Source organism: Crinia signifera, chromosome 6 (genome assembly GCF_055691185.1).
Source record: "Crinia signifera chromosome 6, ASM5569118v1, whole genome shotgun sequence".
Taxonomy (NCBI): Eukaryota; Metazoa; Chordata; class Amphibia; order Anura; family Myobatrachidae; genus Crinia; species Crinia signifera.
Window position 1 is genome coordinate 290,195,576 of NC_139222.1, and position 19,583 is coordinate 290,215,158.

General features: G+C 48.5%; 1 protein-coding gene across 1 annotated transcript in view; it reads right to left on the reverse strand.

Moving 5' to 3' along the window:
- Positions 1 to 513: 513 nt before the first annotated feature.
- The window catches only part of LOC146009483 (alpha-2-macroglobulin-like protein 1), a 196,413-nt gene continuing 177,343 nt past the window's right edge, over positions 514 to 19,583 (reverse strand). Inside the window, exons 29-38 of the mRNA XM_083149909.1 lie at positions 17,527 to 17,601; positions 17,252 to 17,414; positions 15,306 to 15,517; positions 14,996 to 15,211; positions 14,583 to 14,692; positions 10,585 to 10,675; positions 9,878 to 9,946; positions 5,857 to 5,959; positions 1,352 to 1,393; positions 514 to 673 (exon numbers count right to left, since the gene is read on the reverse strand). Of these exons, the coding sequence (XP_083006035.1) occupies positions 1,353 to 1,393; positions 5,857 to 5,959; positions 9,878 to 9,946; positions 10,585 to 10,675; positions 14,583 to 14,692; positions 14,996 to 15,211; positions 15,306 to 15,517; positions 17,252 to 17,414; positions 17,527 to 17,601 (1,080 nt within the window). The 3' untranslated portion in view covers positions 514 to 673; position 1,352. The remainder of the gene's footprint in view (positions 674 to 1,351; positions 1,394 to 5,856; positions 5,960 to 9,877; positions 9,947 to 10,584; positions 10,676 to 14,582; positions 14,693 to 14,995; positions 15,212 to 15,305; positions 15,518 to 17,251; positions 17,415 to 17,526; positions 17,602 to 19,583) is intronic.

Here is a 19,583-nt window from a genome sequence, read left to right on the forward strand (position 1 = left end):
CCATAGAATGTAATAATCTGTACATGCTGCATTTATACACAGACACTGCTGTGCGGTACTATACAATGTAATAATCTGTACATGCTGCATATATACACAGATACTACTGTGTGGTACTATACCATGTAATAATCTGTACATGCTGCATATATACACAGACACTACTGTGCGGCACTATACAATGTAATAATCTGTACATGCTGCATATATACACAGACACTACTGTGTGGTACTATACCATGTAATAATCTGTACATGCTGCATTTATACACAGACACTGCTGTGCGGTACTATACAATGTAATAATCTGTACATGCTGCATATATACACAGACACTACTGTGTGGTACTATACCATGTAATAATCTGTACATGCTGCATATATACCCAGATACTACTGTGCGGTACTATACCATGTAATAATCTGTACATGCTGCATATATACACAGACACAGGTAACATCTTATATCATCAGAAGATATTTATTCAGGAGTAGTAAGTGGTTGGTGGATGTGATCACTGGGAGCAGTTGGATGAATGTGGGGGTCGGGAGCGATTGGGGGGGGGGGGGTCGGGAGCGATTGGGGGGGGGGGGGCACCTCCAGGTCCCCCGGGAATGGGATGAAGTGCTACTTGGGGCAATTTCCAACTTTCCATGCTGCAAACTGATGTACCTGGAAAAGACGACAACAGACAAATAAGTGGATTGTTAATGGTAGTAGGTTGTGCAATCACATACTGATTTCACAGTGAGGGTGTGCTCAGTGAGAGTGTGTGTGTTTGTGCTCAGTGAGTGTGTGTGTGCTTAGTTGCTCAGTGAGTGTGTGTGTGTGCTCAGTGAGGGTGTGTGCTGAGTGAGTGAGTGTGTGCTCAGTGAGTGTGTGTGCGCGCTGAGTCAGTGAATGTGTGCTCAGTGAGTGTGTGTGTGCTGAGTGAGTGACTGTGCTGATCGAGTGTGTGGTCAGTGAGTGTGTGCTTAGTGAGTGTGTGCTCAGTGAGTGTGTACATTAGCGTGAGGAGTGACTGGTGAACCGGGTCTATGTGAGGGTTCCCCATCCCAGGAGATTACTGTGGAGATAATGCAGACAGGTCATCTTTGTATATTCAGGGTCCAGTGGCGGAATGGGTGCAATGTGTGGCAGGATTTTGGCACACCGGAGCTGTACACGTGCGCAGTCTATTGATAATGCCTGGCCTGTGATCTCATAGCCCTGCAATCAGGCCTGAATATACAGTAGTGAATATCATATACTTCGCTATTGGGCACTACTGTGTTCCTGAGTGTGTGTGTGTGTGTGTGTGTGCGTGCGTGTGTGTGTGTGTGGGTTACACAGATGACAAGTTACCCTCACCTCAGGAGCAGGTCTGCAGGTAATCTATGGTCTTTTCTTCATCTGAAACAAAACAATCATTCTGATTACAGCAGAAATGCAGCTGAGCAGCATACAGTGCAGCAAGCAAGCAGCATACAGTGCAATAGAATGTTACCAAGGCCCTTATTCTGATCGGTGCGGATATATCCGCCGATGTTTTGTGTCTGCGCATGTGCAGAGGCGTCTCTGCGCATGTGCGAGCGGGGCGTACGGCCAAATCCCGCATGATATGTGAACACTCCGAACAGGGGGTGGAGAGGGGCGTGAAGGGCTATTTGGGCTCATTACCATATGCATACGCCCCGCGTTTCATGGGAGTTCCCATGAAAACGCTGGGCGTACGTATGGTAATGCGGCCGTGACGCACGTGTAGGGGGCGGACATATGACATCGCCGGATGTCAGCTGCCCGCCCAGATCCCTGCTTTTGCACGGAAAAATGTCCGTGTGGTCTGAGGTTGCGGGAGCTGGTGGAGCACTCGGTCCTGCATTCGATGGTCTGCGACCATCGAATGATGGGGGAGGTTCCCTTAGATGGAGGAGGCGTATTCCATGAAAAATACACGTGCTGTCCGTTCGGCCAGCTTCTTACCGCATACGGACGGAGTTGGCGATCCGTATGGAAGGCGGGGTTTCGCACGCACGGTCCTGGCCGCATAATCGGCTCCGGCCGCACCGATCAGAATAAGGGCCCAAGAGAGGATGAGAAAAAAGAGAAACTCTGGGTCAGCACCCTTTATCACAGGTCAAAAGTGTAAATATGTTAAAATTTAGCTTTTATTAGGTATGCTGTAAAATAAGTACATTATGCTGGTTCTTGTACCTGACTATTAAACAGCGCAGCAAAAATATAATGGTTGATATAGAGACATCCACTGGCTATTTGAAATCAATCCCTTGTGATAAAGCGTGGCGAAACGTACGTCAGGGGACTCCGCCGAATCACGTGGTGCACTCGCATGACGGGTACACTCCAGGCAGGGACACCAGCAGAAGGCGGCGGGCGCTCCCTTCCCTGCACACAGCGGCATACCACACTTTGGCTTTTCATTACAAGCCGGTTGGGCTTCACAGGTAACCTCTGGTTCCAACCAGTGGTATTAATTACACCTAACTGTGTCGTGCTATACTGTGGTATATATCCATTCATTGGTTACATGTGTGTTCCCCCGCACTGTTTACATACAATTTGCTGCACCATTCACTCTGCAGCGATCCCTGCCGTGTCTGAGACACAACTGGTTTTACAAAAAAGGTCCTATGATTTAAAATCCATTGATTCAGACCTATATATTGGTATCAATTTGGGAGAAATGAGGATCACTTATAACCATTTCAAATAACCAGTGATTGTCTCTATATCAACCATTATATTTTTGCTGTGCTTTTCAATAGTCAGGCACAAGAACCAGCATACTTATTTTAGAGTATACCTAATAAAAGCTAAATTTTAACATATTTACACTTTTAACCTGTGATAAAGGGTGCTGACCCAGAGTTTCTCTTTTTTTCTCCTCCTCTCTTGGCAACATTCTATTGCTTATTTTTACTCTGGGGTGCACCACTGACTGTCCCACACAGAGGCACCACAAGACATACATAGTCTGAGTGCTCTGGGACCTACTGCTCCTTACCACTTGGATAATAGTCTTCACAGACCATAACTATCACCCACTTATATTTCCTATAAATATCAGTGCGGCTACACTCTATATCCCTCCCCTCCCCCAAACCCCTTTCCCCCTCCCTACTCCACTTACAGCATAAAGTGCGGCAAGCAAGCAGCATACAGTGCAGCAAGCAAGCAGCATACAGTGCAGCAAGCAAGCAGCATACAGTGCAGCAAGCAAGCAGCATACAGTGCAGCAAAGCAAGCAGCATACAGTGCAGCAAAGCAAGCAGCATACAGTTCAGCTGAGCAGGATACAGTGCAGCAAGCAAGCAGCATACAGTGCAGCTGAGCAGCATACAATGCAGCAAGGCAAGCAGCATACAGTGCAGCAAAGCAAGCAGCATACAGTTCAGCTGAGCAGCATACAGTGCAGCAAGGAAGCAGCATACAGTGCAGCAAGCAAGCAGCATACAATGCAGCTGAGCAGCATACAGTGCAGCAAGCAAGTAACATACAGTGCAGCTGAGCAGCATACAGTGCAGCAAGCAGCATACAGTGCAGCAAGCAAGTAACATACAGTGCAACTGAGCAGCATACAGTGCAGCAAGTAACATACAGTGCAGCTGAGCAGCATACAGTGCAGCAAGCAAGTAACATACAGTGCAGCTGAGCAGCATACAGTGCAGCAAGCAAGTAACATACAGTGCAGCTGAGCAGCATACAGTGCAGCAAGCAAGCAGCATACAGTGCAGCTGAGCAGCATACAGTACAGTATTATGTCAGTGGTGCAGAAGTCAGAATTCGGCCTATGATTGTCCCATCGGGAAACCGGGCCATTTCGTGGTGGGCTGGTCCTGATTTGGCCGCTTTTCCCCCTGGCCGGGCCGCAGCTTTCCCCCATGGGCCTGACTGTGCTGCAGCTTTGACCAGTTTGAAGATGGCCATGGGCGCCCGCTGGTTGCTCTTGGTTGACATCATCACGTGAGCGGAATCAGCTGCAGCGCGGCACCGAAGTCGGGTAAGCAGCGATAGCCCCTGCCCCCCCCCAGGTCAGTAGCGTTACTACCATGTGGAAGCCTTGGCTATACAGTATTACGAGAAGGATGTTTGGTGCTGGGCAGCAGAGTATTGTACCTTAACCATACACTGAGCACAACAGTGCATCTAATCTGTAATACTCTGCAGCCATAACTAAGCATGTAGGAACCATATTAAGATACATGGAAGTCCCCTAACCGTTATATATATCCTCCGCTATATATCCTCAGCTTGGCATCTATAGAGATAACTCTGCCGCTTTTACCGGAGCTGTAGTAATATCAGAGGAACTAAGCATTTACCACAGATATAACTACAACAGCGCATACTGAAGAACAAGATAATCATATCAGCCTCCGCTCCCGCATTCTGCAGGAGACTCCCGAAATAGCAGCGATCTCCCTGACTCCCTGCATAGTCTGCAAATCTCCCTAAACTCACATTATACAGCTGTTACATTTTGTGGGGGAGATATATACAGTCAGATGGGATCATCAGCGACATTTCCCTGCATTGGGTATAAGGCACAATGATTTCCCCATCACTAACACACAGCAGTGAGGGGGTTACTGGGAGCAACGCTGGTTAGTTGGGTTACCTGGCAGGTAATAGTCTAACACACAGCAGTGAGGGGGTTACTGGGAGCAACGCTGGGGAGTTGGGTTACCTGGCAGGTAATAGTCTAACACACAGCAGTGAGGGGGTTACTGGGAGCGACGCTGGGGAGTTGGGTTACCTGGCAGATAATAGTCTAACACAGAGCAGTGAGGGAGTTACTGGGAGCGATGCTGGGAAATTGGGGTACCTGGCAGGCAATAGTCAAACACACAGCAGTGAGGGGGTTATTGGGAGCGGCACTGGGGAGTTGGGTTACCTGGCAGGTAATAGTCTAACACACAGCAGTGAGGGGGCTACTGGGAGCGACGCTGGGGAGTTGGGTTACCTGGCAGGTAATAGTCTAACACACAGCAGTGAGGGAGCTACTGGGAGCGATGCTGGGGAGTTGGGTTACCTGGCAGGTAATAGTCTAACACACAGCAGTGAGGGGGCTACTGGGAGAGACGCTGGTTAGTTGGGTTACCTGGCAGGTTATAGTCTAACACACAGCAGTGAGGGGGCTACTGGGAGCGACGCTGGGGAGTTGGGTTACCTGGCAGGTAATAGTCTAACACACAGCAGTGAGGGGGTTACTGGGAGCGACGCTGGGGAGTTGGGTTACCTGGCAGGTAATAGTCTAACACACAGCAGTGAGGGGGTTACTGGGAGCGACGCTGGGGAGTTGGGTTACCTGGCAGGTAATAGTCTAACACAGAGCAGTGAGGGGGTTACTGGGAGCGACGCTGGGGAGTTGGGGTACCTGGCAGGTAATAGTCTAACACACAGCAGTGTGGGGGTTATTGGGAGCGGCACTGGGGAGTTGGGTTACCTGGCAGGTAATAGTCTAACACACAGCAGTGAGGGGGCTACTGGGAGCGATGCTGGGGAGTTGGGTTACCTGGCAGGTAATAGTCTAACACACAGCAGTGAGGGGGCTACTGGGAGAGACGCTGGGGAGTTGGTTACCTGGCAGGTAATAGTCTAACACACAGCAGTGAGGGGGTTACTGGGAGCGACGCTGGGGAGTTGGTTACCTGGCAGGTAATAGTCTAACACACAGCAGTGAGGAGGCTACTGGGAGCGATGCTGGGGAGTTGGTTACCTGGCAGGTAATAGTCTAACACACAGCAGTGAGGGGGTTACTGGGAGCGACGCTGAGGAGTTGGTTACCTGGCAGGTAATAGTCTAACACACAGCAGTGAGGGGGCTACTGGGAGCGATGCTGGGGAGTTGGTTACCTGGCAGGTAATAGTCTAAGACTTTAATGATGGCAGGTTTCAGGCCTATGACTTGGACCCTCCGCTCAGCCAGGATCTCCAAGGACTGGAACTCAGATGTGACCTGAGGAGACAGGAAAGGGTTACAGTAGATCCAGCATAGAACTAATACACTGTATAATATATCACCTTCTGTAATGGCCGCTGAGGGATTCATCTTCTGATGCTAATAGTTTTATTACCCTTCATATACACTTTATAATACTATTAGATTTGCAGCTCAGCGTCACACTGGGGCCAGCGGTGTTGGGCGGCACAAGGTGGGAAGTTGGGAGTCCCCCCTGTCACCCATGAATGCATGCAAACAGCATGTATTCCTGCAGGTAGAGGGCATGCCCCACAGTGGAGAAAATGGAGTATAGCCAAGCCCCTTCCCGCTAGACCATGCCACCAAAATTTCACATCATGGCTGGATTACCATACATACACCCATGAAATGCAGGGCGTACACATATGGTAATGAGCCCAAACAGCCCATCACGCCCCTCTCCACCCCCTGCTCGGATGGTTCCGTACGATCCTTTTGTGCACGGAACTCACACCGTGTTCGGACATGCGAGGAGTTCACACATGCGCAGATACGCCTCTGCACATGCGCAAACACAACACATCGCCCATCTGACCGAACACGCAGCCATCCGACTCAATCAGAATAAGGGCCATTGTGTATATAAGCTAGATGTATCATTGTGTAGCCGTATACGGTAAGGTTCTCCTCACATTGGGCGGGATGCTATATAGCAGAAATGCGGTAAAAACCCAGTTTTCGGGGTTTCTACCGCATTTCTATATGCTATATGGCGCCTCCGCAGTGTCAGCGCTGCGGAGGGAATCGCCAGCTAAAGCTGGCGAATCCCTGCAGAAGCCTATGGGCTTCTTACCGCAGCGCTGTTTGAGGGATCCGTCACGGATCCCTCCCAGCGTGACCTGCGGCCGGCGCCGGGGTCTGCGCATGCGCAGATGGACTCCCGGGTCACAGACCCGGAAGTCCAGTGCCGGCACCGCATCGCAAGGGACAGCTCTTACCGCAAGAGCTGTCCCTTGCATGAATAACGGCATATGTTATAGCATATGCCGTTATTAAAAATGCGATGTCCGGCGAAGGGGGGCCGCGGATGTTATAACATCCCGCCCATTGGGCGGGATGCTATATAGCAGAAATGCGGTAAAAACCCCGTTTTCGGGGTTTCTACCGCATTTCTATATGCTATATGGCGCCTCCGCAGTGTCAGCGCTGCGGAGGGAATCACCAGCTAAAGCTGGCGAATCCCTGCAGAAGCCTATGGGCTTCTTACCGCAGCGCTGTTTGAGGGATCCGTCACGGATCCCTCCCAGCGTGACCTGCGGCCGGCGCCGGGGTCTGCGCATGCGCAGATGGACTCCCGGGTCACAGACCCGGAAGTCCAGTGCCGGCACCGCATCGCAAGGGACAGCTCTTACCGCAAGAGCTGTCCCTTGCATGAATAACGGCATATGTTATAGCATATGCCGTTATTAAAAATGCGATGTCCGGCGAAGGGGGGCCGCGGATGTTATAACATCCCGCCCATTGGGCGGGATGCTATATAGCAGAAATGCGGTAAAAACCCCGTTTTCGGGGTTTCTACCGCATTTCTATATGCTATATGGCGCCTCCGCAGTGTCAGCGCTGCGGAGGGAATCGCCAGCTAAAGCTGGCGAATCCCTGCAGAAGCCTATGGGCTTCTTACCGCAGCGCTGTTTGAGGGATCCGTCACGGATCCCTCCCAGCGTGACCTGCGGCCGGCGCCGGGGTCTGCGCATGCGCAGATGGACTCCCGGGTCACAGACCCGGAAGTCCAGTGCCGGCACCGCATCGCAAGGGACAGCTCTTACAGCAAGAGCTGTCCCTTGCATGAATAACGGCATATGTTATAGCATATGCCGTTATTAAAAATGCGATGTCCGGCGAAGGGGGGCCGCGGATGTTATAACATCCCGCCCATTGTGTATATATGAGCCGGGAGTGTCATTGTGTAGCCGTATACTGTAAGGTCCTCCTCACATTGTGTATATATGAGCCGGATGTGTCACTGTGTAGCCGTATACTGTAAGGTCCTCCTCACATTGTGTATATATGAGCCGGGTGTGTCATTGTGTAGCCATATACTGTAAGGTCCTCCTCACATTGTGTATGTATGAGCCGGGTGTGTCACTGTGTAGCCGTATACTGTAAGGTTCTCCTCACACTGTGTATATATGAGCTGGGTGTGTCATTGTGTAGCCGTATACTGTAAGGTCCTCCTCACACTGTGTATATATGAGCCGGGTGTGTCACTGTGTAGCCGTATACTGTAAGGTTCTCCTCACATTGTGTATATATGAGCCGGGTGTGTCACTGTGTAGCCGTATACTGTAAGGTTCTCCTCACATTGTGTATATATGAGCCGGGTGTGTCACTGTGTAGCCGTATACTGTAAGGTTCTCCTCACATTGTGTATATATGAGCCGGGTGTGTCACTGTGTAGCCGTATACTGTAAGGTTCTCCTCACATTGTGTATATATGAGCCGGGTGTGTCACTGTGTAGCTGTATACTGTAAGGTCCTCCTCACATTGTGTATACATGAGATGGGTGTGTCACTGTGTAGCCGTATACTGTAAGGTTCTCCTCACATTGTTTATATATGAGATGGGTGTGTCATTGTGTAGCCGTATACTGTAAGGTTCTCCTCACATTGTGTATATATGAGCCGGGTGTGTCATTGTGTAGCCGTATACTGTAAGGTTCTCCTCACATTGTGTATATATGAGCCGGGTGTGTCACTGTGTAGCTGTATACTGTAAGGTCCTCCTCACATTGTGTATACATGAGATGGGTGTGTCATTGTGTAGCCGTATACTGTAAGGTTCTCCTCACATTGTTTATATATGAGATGGGTGTGTCATTGTGTAGCCGTATACTGTAAGGTTCTCCTCACATTGTGTATATATGAGCCGGGTGTGTCATTGTGTAGCCGTATATACTGTAAGGTTCTCCTCACATTGTGTATATATGAGCCGGGTGTGTCACTGTGTAGCCGTATACTGTAAGGTTCTCATCACAATGTGTATATATGAGCCGGGTGTGTCATTGTGTAGCCGTATACTGTAAGGTCCTCCTCACATTGTGTATATATGAGCCGGATGTGTCACTGTGTAGCCGTATACTGTAAGGTCCTCCTCACATTGTGTATATATGAGCCGGGTGTGTCATTGTGTAGCCGTATACTGTAAGGTCCTCCTCACATTGTGTATGTACAGTATGAGCCGGGTGTGTCATTGTGTAGCCGTATACTGTAAGGTTCTCCTCACACTGTGTATATATGAGCTGGGTGTGTCATTGTGTAGCTGTATACTGTAAGGTCCTCCTCACATTGTGTATACATGAGATGGGTGTGTCATTGTGTAGCCGTATACTGTAAGGTTCTCCTCACATTGTTTATATATGAGATGGGTGTGTCATTGTGTAGCCGTATACTGTAAGGTTCTCCTCACATTGTGTATATATGAGCTGGGTGTGTCATTGTGTAGCTGTATACTGTAAGGTTCTCCTCACATTGTGTATATATGAGCCGGGTTTTGTTATTGTGTTGCCGTATACTGTAAGGTTCTCCTCACATTGTGTATATATGAGCTGGGTGTGTCACTGTGTAGCCGTATACTGTAAGGTTCTCCTCACATTGTGTATATATGAGCCAGGTGTGTCATTGTGTAGCCGTATACTGTAAGGTTCCCCTCACATTGTGTATACATGAGATGGGTTTGTCATTGTGTAGCCGTATACTGTAAGGTCCTCCTCACATTGTGTATACATGAGATGGGTGTGTCACTGTGTAGCCGTATACTGTAAGGTTCTCCTCACATTGTGTATATATGAGCCGGGTGTGTCACTGTGTAGCCGTATAATGTAAGGTCCTCCTCACATTGTGTATACATGAGATGGGTGTGTCATTGTGTAGCCGTATACTGTAAGGTCCTCTCACCTTCTCCATGTAGATGGTCACCTGGTCTTCTGAGGTCTCCACGCGTTTCACCAGCGGATTCTTCTTCAACTGTAATGTAGAGAAGACCATTACAAGCGTCATCACCAGAGGACTCAGATCCCCGGAGACAGAATCTTACGGGAGATCAGACAATAGTGCGGTATGTGAAGGGGTTCCACATATTATATTGTACACGTGGCTGATTATCCCACGTGAGGGTTTATCTCTCTGGGCCGGGTGCAGAGTGGGACACAGAAATGTTTGCACAGTGGAGCAATGACTCTGAGTGCGCATCAAGGTGTGCGATGGTGTACAGATTAGTGTATGACATCACTATTACAAGTGACGGATTCTGCGAATCATGAGCGTTTCATGTTAGAGACTTGGAGGTGATCTGAAAATAAGGTGCCATAGGTGTATTATTGTCACGTTAGGGGCATGTCATGGGTGCGCTATGGGTGTCACTGTTGTGTTATGGGTGTGTTGTAGAATGTGCCCGTGATCTCTGGTGCAGCCACAGTGGGCAAATCTTATCACAGTTAAGATGCGTGCACCACAGAACAAATCATAGAGTCGATGCTATGCCCGATGGTGTATTGATGGTGGAGAGTCAATGCTAGCCCCGCTGTGTGCTGCGCCAAACACCACTGTGTCACGAATATAGAGAACAGGAGGCATTATGTGATGATCAATGTACAGGAACTTACCTTCTCTATGCCCTCTGCTTGTGGTACACAGCCGGACATCATCCTCACCTCCACAAGCGCCATGTTGGAGGACGGGCGCGTCCCGATATACCTGTAGTGATGGTGGCACACTGTCACCCAGTGATATATATAACACACACACACACACTGCGCTCACACTGCCGGACATCTTGGGGGAATTTTACTAAAGGAAATTTGTAAAAAAAAAGGTGTATTTGTATCCAGAAATACACTTATTTTTGACATTTAGGGGGAAATTTGTATCCAGAAATACACTTATTTTTGACATTTACTATCCCGAAAATACGGCCATTCGTATTCGTATTGATAGCACATCAATACAACTACGAATTGCCGTATTTTCGGGATAGTAAATGTCAAAAATAAGTGTATTTCTGGATACAAATTTCCCCCTAAATGTCAAAAATAAGTGTATTTCTGGATACAAATTTCCCCCTAAATGTCAAAAATAAGTGTATTTCTGGATACAAATACACCTTTTTTTTTACAAATTTTCTTTAGTAAATATCCCCCCTTGTATCTATTATTTGTTTATACTGTACAATGTATACAGGCCCTGATTCTTCATCACTCAGGATGGGGGGATTTCGGCCCGTTCCGATGTTTGGGGGTCTGTGCATATTTGCACATGTGCAGATCCCGGCAACGAACAGCTTTGTTGAGTTACGCACTCACCGGGCTGTTTGTTGCCGGGAGGGGGGGACTGAGGGTGGTAACGTTGCTGGGCCAATGGGAACGCCCGGTATTTCAGTATTGTATGGGCGTCCCCATGACAATACTGGGCGTTCTCATGTGTACGCACGTGGGCTGACGTCTGCTGGGGATGGATGGCTGACGTCACAGGGTGTCAGCATCACACCCCATATTCGTCTTTGCGCTTGTAAATAAAAGTCAGACTTCTATTTGTGAAGGCAGGAGAAATCCTAGTCGTCAATGATGTCCCTTGCTAGTGGAGGAATGCGAGGGGCTGTGTTCTTGTACACATCTCCTCACATGGTACCAAGGGGATTCGGCTGTGCGGGTATTCAGCCAACCTGAATGTTTCGCTATAGGATACAGTATTATACTGAATAGGTGTTGATTGATGTAAGTGATCTTTCTATGGGGTTGTAAATGTTTATGAAAAGCCGTACAGTCACCCCCTGCTCAGCCGCGTGTTTGTGCCACTGCTCAGCCGTGTGTTTGTGCCACTGCTCAGATGTGTTTGTGCCACTACTCAGCCGTGTGTTTGTGCCACTGCTCAGATGTGTGTTTGTGCCACTGCTCAGCCGCGTGTTTGTGCCACTGCTCAGACGTGTGTTTGTGCCACTGCTCAGCCGTGTGTTTGTGCCACTGCTCAGATGTGTTTGTGCCACTACTCAGCCGTGTGTTTGTGCCACTGCTCAGATGTGTGTTTGTGCCACTGCTCAGCCGCATGTTTGTGCCACTGCTTAGCCACCTGTTTGTGCCACTGCTCAGACGTGTGTTTGTGCCACTGCTCAGACGTGTGTTTGTGCCACTGCTCAGACGTGTGTTTGTGCCACTGCTCAGACGTGTGTTTGTGCCCCTGCTCAGCCACCTGTTTGTGCCACTGCTCAGCCGCATGTTTGTGCCACTACTCAGCCGCATGTTTGTGCCACTACTCAGCCGCATGTTTGTGCCACTGCTCAGCCACCTGTTTGTGCCACTGCTCAGACGTGTGTTTGTGCCACTGCTCAGACGTGTGTTTGTGCCACTGCTCAGCCGTGTGTTTGTGCCACTACTCAGCCGTGTGTTTGTGCCACTGCTCAGATGTGTGTTTGTGCCACTACTCAGCTGCATGTTTGTGCCACTGCTCAGCCACCTGTTTGTGCCACTGCTCAGATGCATGTTTGTGCCACTGCTCAGCCGCGTGTTTGTGCCACTGCTCAGCCGTGTGTTTGTGCCACTACTCAGACGTGTGTTTGTGCCACTGCTCAGACGTGTGTTTGTGCCACTGCTCAGCCACCTGTTTGTGCCACTGCTCAGACGCATGTTTGTGCCACTACTTAGCCGCATGTTTGTGCCACTGCTCAGCCACCTGTTTGTGCCACTGCTCAGACGCCTGTTTGTGCCACTGCTCAGACGCATGTTTGTGCCACTACTTAGCCACCTGTTTGTGCCACTGCTCAGACGTGTGTTTGTGCCACTGCTCAGACGTGTGTTTGTGCCACTGCTCAGATGTGTGTTTGTGCCACTACTCAGCTGCATGTTTGTGCCACTGCTCAGCCGCATGTTTGTGCCACTACTCAGCCGCATGTTTGTGCCACTGCTCAGCCACCTGTTTGTGCCACTGCTCAGCCGTGTGTTTGTGCCACTACTCAGCCGTGTGTTTGTGCCACTGCTCAGATGTGTGTTTGTGCCACTACTCAGCTGCATGTTTGTGCCACTGCTCAGCCACCTGTTTGTGCCACTGCTCAGATGCATGTTTGTGCCACTGCTCAGCCGCGTGTTTGTGCCACTGCTCAGCCGTGTGTTTGTGCCACTGCTCAGCCACCTGTTTGTGCCACTGCTCAGACGCATGTTTGTGCCACTACTCAGCCGTGTGTTTGTGCCACTACTCAGACGTGTGTTTGTGCCACTGCTCAGACGTGTGTTTGTGCCACTACTCAGCCGTGTGTTTGTGCCACTGCTCAGTCGCATGTTTGTGCCACTACTTAGCCGCATGTTTGTGCCACTGCTCAGCCACCTGTTTGTGCCACTGCTCAGACGCCTGTTTGTGCCACTGCTCAGACGCATGTTTGTGCCACTACTCAGCCGCATGTTTGTGCCACTGCTCAGCCGCATGTTTGTGCCACTGCTCAGCCACCTGTTTGTGCCACTGCTCAGCCGCATGTTTGTGCCACTACTCAGCCGTGTGTTTGTGCCACTGCTCAGACGTGTGTTTGTGCCACTGCTCAGATGTGTGTTTGTGCCACTGCCCAGCCGTGTGTTTGTGCCACTACTCAGATGTGTGTTTGTGCCACTACTCAGCTGCATGTTTGTGCCACTGCTCAGCCACCTGTTTGTGCCACTGCTCAGACGCCTGTTTGTGCCACTGCTCAGACGCATGTTTGTGCCACTACTCAGCCGCATGTTTGTGCCACTGCTCAGCCGCATGTTTGTGCCACTGCTCAGCCACCTGTTTGTGCCACTGCTCAGCCGCATGTTTGTGCCACTACTCAGCCGTGTGTTTGTGCCACTGCTCAGACGTGTGTTTGTGCCACTGCTCAGATGTGTGTTTGTGCCACTGCCCAGCCGTGTGTTTGTGCCACTACTCAGCCGTGTGTTTGTGCCACTGCTCAGTCGCATGTTTGTGCCACTACTCAGCCGTGTGTTTGTGCCACTGCTCAGCCACCTGTTTGTGCCACTGCCCAGATGCATGTTTGTGCCACTACTCAGCCGTGTGTTTGTGCCACTGCTCAGCCGCATGTTTGTGCCACTGCTCAGCCGTGTGTTTGTGCCACTGCTCAGATGCCTGTTTGCGCCACTGCTCAGCCACCTGTTTGTGCCACTGCTCAGACGCATGTTTGTGCCACTTCTCAGCCTCGTTTTGTGCCACTGCTCAGACGTGTGTTTGTGCCACTGCTTAGCCGCGTTTGTGCTGTTGCTGAGCCACAGGTTTATGCGTCTGCTGTGCTGTGTGTTTGTGCCGCCGATGAGCTGGGTGTTTGTGCCACTGCTGATCCGTGGATTTGTGCTGCTGCTGGGTCATGTGATTGTGCCACTGCTGAGTCATGTGATTGTGCCACTGCTGAGCCGCATGTTTGTGCCGCTGCTGAGTCATTGTGCTTGTGTCACTGCTGAGCCGTATGTTTGTGCCTCTGATGCTTAGTGTAGCGAACTGCAGCCTTTGGCCAATATTAGTAAATCATTTTTGTCCGTTGTGAGTTGGTCAAAATTGCCTGGAAATTACTCGAAGTAAATATCACTTTATGCAGAGTACTGGGCAAAGAACATTTATTGATTAGACCTGAGGGGCCACCACCGGCGACACTCACCGGAATTTCACTTTGATCTCCACTAAGTCAGTTTTTATACAACGAGTTTGTGCTGATAGGTCAAATGCAGCTTTTCTGCCAGTGGGTGGAGTATGATAGCGCTGAACCACCTGCGTAATAACACACGGATAATGTAATAATAATAATAATAATAATAATAATAATATACTTTGTCTCCTAATCAAGGACCAATGAATTCACCCCTCTCCCTCTTTATTACGTACAGCAGTTGTCACAATCAGAAGTCACACTTACTTACGCACCTAGGAATTTATAGAATGACTGAGACAATCAGACACCGCTGCACCTCCCCTGCTCAGGGATGTCTTACAGTACATTACTTTCCTACCTGCAGCCTCCATAAATCACCTACATAGAACCTACAGATAAAGACAAAGCCTGTCCCACCGCACCTGCATAAATACAGTGCCACCCCCGGTTGCGGTCACTCTGTATTCTCCAGGGAAGTCTGGAAGTGGCGCCCTCTGCAGGAGAAGTCGGTTGTCGTTATCGACTTGGAACTGAAGCTGGAAGCCTTTCTCTGTGGTCACCTGCACAGTCACGGTGCCGGCCTTGGAGGAGGCTAAGGAGGCAAACTTTGCCAAGGACTGGATGCCCACAACGGTGTCCTGGGAACCACAGGAAGAAAGGAACAAATGTGAGTGTTCCGGCAGCTGGACTTAAAACATTTACAAGGCCCAAATGTTGATGATGTTGATGTACCTGAGTGGAGGAGAAACCACCATTTGCAGTCTGCTGCTTGGACAGCCAGCGGACAATGGGCATCATAGTGCCAAGCTCCTTTGTGGAGACCGGTCCATTAGACGCCATAGCGAGGAGGACGTACGCTGTCATCTCAACATCTACTGACTTGGGCTTGGACCAGTATGATTCGGGGCCAGGTTTGGTCTCCTGAGTCCAGTACATGAGTCCATCTGCAAAGCAAATTCCCTATTATCACCTGCTGAGTTACGGGCAGGGCCGGATTATAATGGGGGCACATGGGGTCAGTGCCCCTGGGCCCCCTTCTAGCTAAAGGTTTTGTGCATGGCAGTGGGGTAGTGCTGCAGCTTCACCTATCTGCCAATGTGACAATGATTAATGGTGCTGAGCATTGGGAGCCAAGTGTGCAGTGCGTTACTGGGAGTTGACTAAGTCCCATGACACTTTGCACCAGAGGGCAGAGGCTGAGACGTTTGTGCTGAGCTCTGATTGGTGGAGCTCATTGCATGCTTCTCAGGCCCATGGATAACAGCAGCAGCAGGAGCCTAGTCATGGGAGGGTTTTTTAATCAGAGGCAGCACTGGGACTGTGAGGTCTCCTACAGAGTAAGGTGCAGAGGGACAAACACAGGCTTTTCATGTGGTATGTGTATATATATATATATATATATATATACCCTGAAGTTACCCATTGACCAAGTTTATACAGCCTTTACTCTGTGTTTTGACAGTGTAATATTCCCCCATGCAGTTTGTGGCCAGTAATGACAAGTGCAAGGGGGCCCCCCTGTCTAAAGTGCCCCGGGCCCCCCGAAGGCTTAATCTGCCACTGGTTACGGGATAGGTGGAATTGTACCTGTGTGGGATGAGAGTGGGTCCTAGTCCTGCCCTAGTCACAGTAAGTGGAGCCATTGTCACTGTCACACAAGAGGAAGCAAGGTTGGGGTCAGGGGTCACTGTCACAGGACTTTGCTGAGATACGTTTTTTGATCTCTATTAACACTTTGAGTATGGGCCTATTACTCCACTTGTAATGGCACCTGTGGCACAATTTACCCTGCAGGAACATTAAGTAACCATGAGCGCTTTGTGTGGTCACGAGTACAGAAACAAGATCTGGGACTGGACTTATTACCTGAATAGCCAAAAAAAAAAATTATTTCTTTATTTTTCTATTTTTTAAAGAGAAAAATCACACGGATCTGACTGACTCATTCATGCTTCAACTAACCGAATTCAGCAATACAAATGTTAGTAATTGAGCCGACCACCATATCCAGAAATCATGGCCATATACGGCCAAGTTCTATCGATGGTGTATATGGTTGGTTGGTGTTCCAACTGTACAGATTTTGCACCATTACCGTTACTAATGTAGTGGAATATTGGCCATAATACAGTCATTAGGCATTACTTACAGGCCCAATATAGAGGATGGATACAGAAATTCTGCTGGATGTTGGACAACCAGAATTGCTGGATTGGACAGAGCCAGTGGTTAGTACATACATGTCCCACTAGCTCATTATGGACTCTTCATACACTCACATCATTAATTATGTGCATAACAATCACACCAAGGTCACTGTCTAGATTACAGGTTCTCAATCTTGGACCCCAAGACCAAGAATGAGATAGTTGTAGATACGCAGTGCTCCTGCAAGGTAACCTGGAAAATGTGACCTGTGTGGGGTTCTGAGGACCAAGATTGAGAACCACTTGTCTAGATAATGGCTGATGTGAGTCATCTCATATGGTAATGGTGCTCTTTTGGGTATGTCTGAGTACTACATGACCTGTGTGGGGTACTGAGGACCAATTTTGAGAGCCACTGGTCCAGATGATGGCTGACATGAGTCCTCTCACACGGTAATAGGGCTCTAGTGGGTATGTCTGAGTACTACATGTCCTGGGCCAGTGGAGGCCGGGAGGTGGCCTGCTCCGTACCTGCTTTGGTGGCTCGTTCCTCCAGCTTCTGTAGGGCAGCAGCTCTGGACTCCGGACGTTTGGCCAGTGTGAATGCGTAAGACATAACGGCCAGTTTGTAGGGACTGGCTTTCTCCAGGGATACATTCATAATACACTGCAGGGACTTCTCTACCACAGGATCCTGTATCACACAAACACAAGGAATATTACCAGTCCCTGATGTGGGCACATGGGAAACATGATCTGTTAGGGGGAGAGAACACCAGCAATCCTCTGTTCTAGGTCAGACTTACATTGGGCTCCATGGAAGATTCCAACAAGGCGGTTATGACGTAAGCTGTCAGAGATTCCTCATCATCCACCCCACCCTGCGAGAGCAAAGGACAAAACATTACATCATAGGGGTGACAACTCATGTAACGCCCCAAAGTCCTACATTGTCTGGTGACTAGTATACACTGGGGCCTCCTTCTCTGGTGACCAGTGCACACTGGGGAATCCTTCTCTGGTGACTGGTATACACTGGGGCCTCCTTCTCTGGTGACCAGTGTACACTGGGGCCTCCTTCTCGGGTGACATACACTGGGACCTCCTTCTCTGGTGACTGGTATACACTGGGACCTCCTTCTCTGGTGACTAGTGTACATTGTGGAAACAGATAAAAACAAATACATTTCAAGTCCCCCTCCCATTTGGGACCCTCACCCCCTTAAATAATGTCAGCTGGATTATTCTCATAGGTTAATCAGAAGAACAATGAAACGATTACAAATGTGAACGACTATGAATGAAGGTCTGGATATCCCTATGAAATCTTAAAATGTTAATTTTTATAAATGTTTAATTTATTATTTCTTAATAGTTATTTATAGTTAAGATGAACAACAAAAGTGGAAAAGCGCCAAATGATCTCTTCAACAAGAGATGACTTAAAAAGTTAATAACAGTCCATGACTTGAAATGTTGTAAAACTACTTCGACTTCATCAGGGGTATTCGTCTTCCAATAGAGAAAATTTTGTTTGATTTGGTATTTTGAAGATTTGTCAAACCAAATTTTTTAGGTATATGACTGAATCATAAAAGTTAACGGAACAAGGATTTCCACAATCAAGTAGTAGCTGGTACCTAGAATAATCAAATTCCAATGGAGCTGTCTACCAAACCGAGTTATTTATAGTTATTTATATTGCACCTGTATATACCATTGCTTTTTACAATTGTGAACAAAACAATAATAAAGTGAGACTGGGTAATGGTAGACCTGCATAGAGGTAAGAGGACCCTGTTTGCAGGCTTACAGTCTCTCTATCCTTCCAAGGATGTACAGTACTTATGACCTCTTCATCTCAAACAACATAACCTCTCTGTAGGTGCAGAAACATGGCTCCCATAGCTAGACACTGCTTCAGTTGAGGATTCACTTGTTGTGTGAGTCCTGTATGTATGGTGGAGTTAATACGCTCATTCGCAACTTTTCATACAGTGAGATCATTTCAGGTACATACTGTATTTGCTCAACTGAACACATTGGCCCTTATTCTAGTTCACTCACAGAGGCAAATTCCTTCTCAAATGGGCAGAACCATGTGCACTGCAGTGAACCAGAATAAGGCCCATTGTTCAGCACCTTCAACCACCCTTTATTTCTATGCTGCAGTATTGCCACTAAGCTGCTCTAACCTGTCTGAAGATTAAGCGGTGCAAACACCTCATTACTATATATCTATGCCTTGCTTAACATGACATGTGACTTTATCTATGGCTGGTGTGCATGGCTAGTGGCAACGACATAGCAGTCACCCGGAGTAATAATCCCGTTAAGGAACAATGACTTTTGAAAATCATTTTTATACAGGGTAACCTTTATTTATAGATTAACCTTAGCCAATAGACCATACACTACAGCCATAGATGCAGTCACACCTGTTAAGCAAGTGATGTATATACATTTACATCACTACATTGTACGTCCCCAATACCCTGCTACTTATACCTGAGTTAGGGGAGGTGACATTCTGGATCTGGACTGCGGTTCTTTAATGCAGATTGGTGATTGTGGCCTGATTGAGGTTCTTGACTAATATGACATATTGACCAAAAAGCTTGCACCACCCATCTGTCGGCTGGCGAATGGCGGTGGGTGGCAATAGAATTGCCAGGAACAGCTCTAATGAGAACTGGTCCATCTGTATAAGTACTACTGCACCCCACCACATCAATGGGCCTTTGGTGGACATACCTATATATGCACAACCTACAGTATTTAATTTAATACTAGGTGGCCCATGTGAACATTTTGCATGCTAATAAAAAATGAATAATTTTACAGCGAGGTTGGTGGTTTGTAG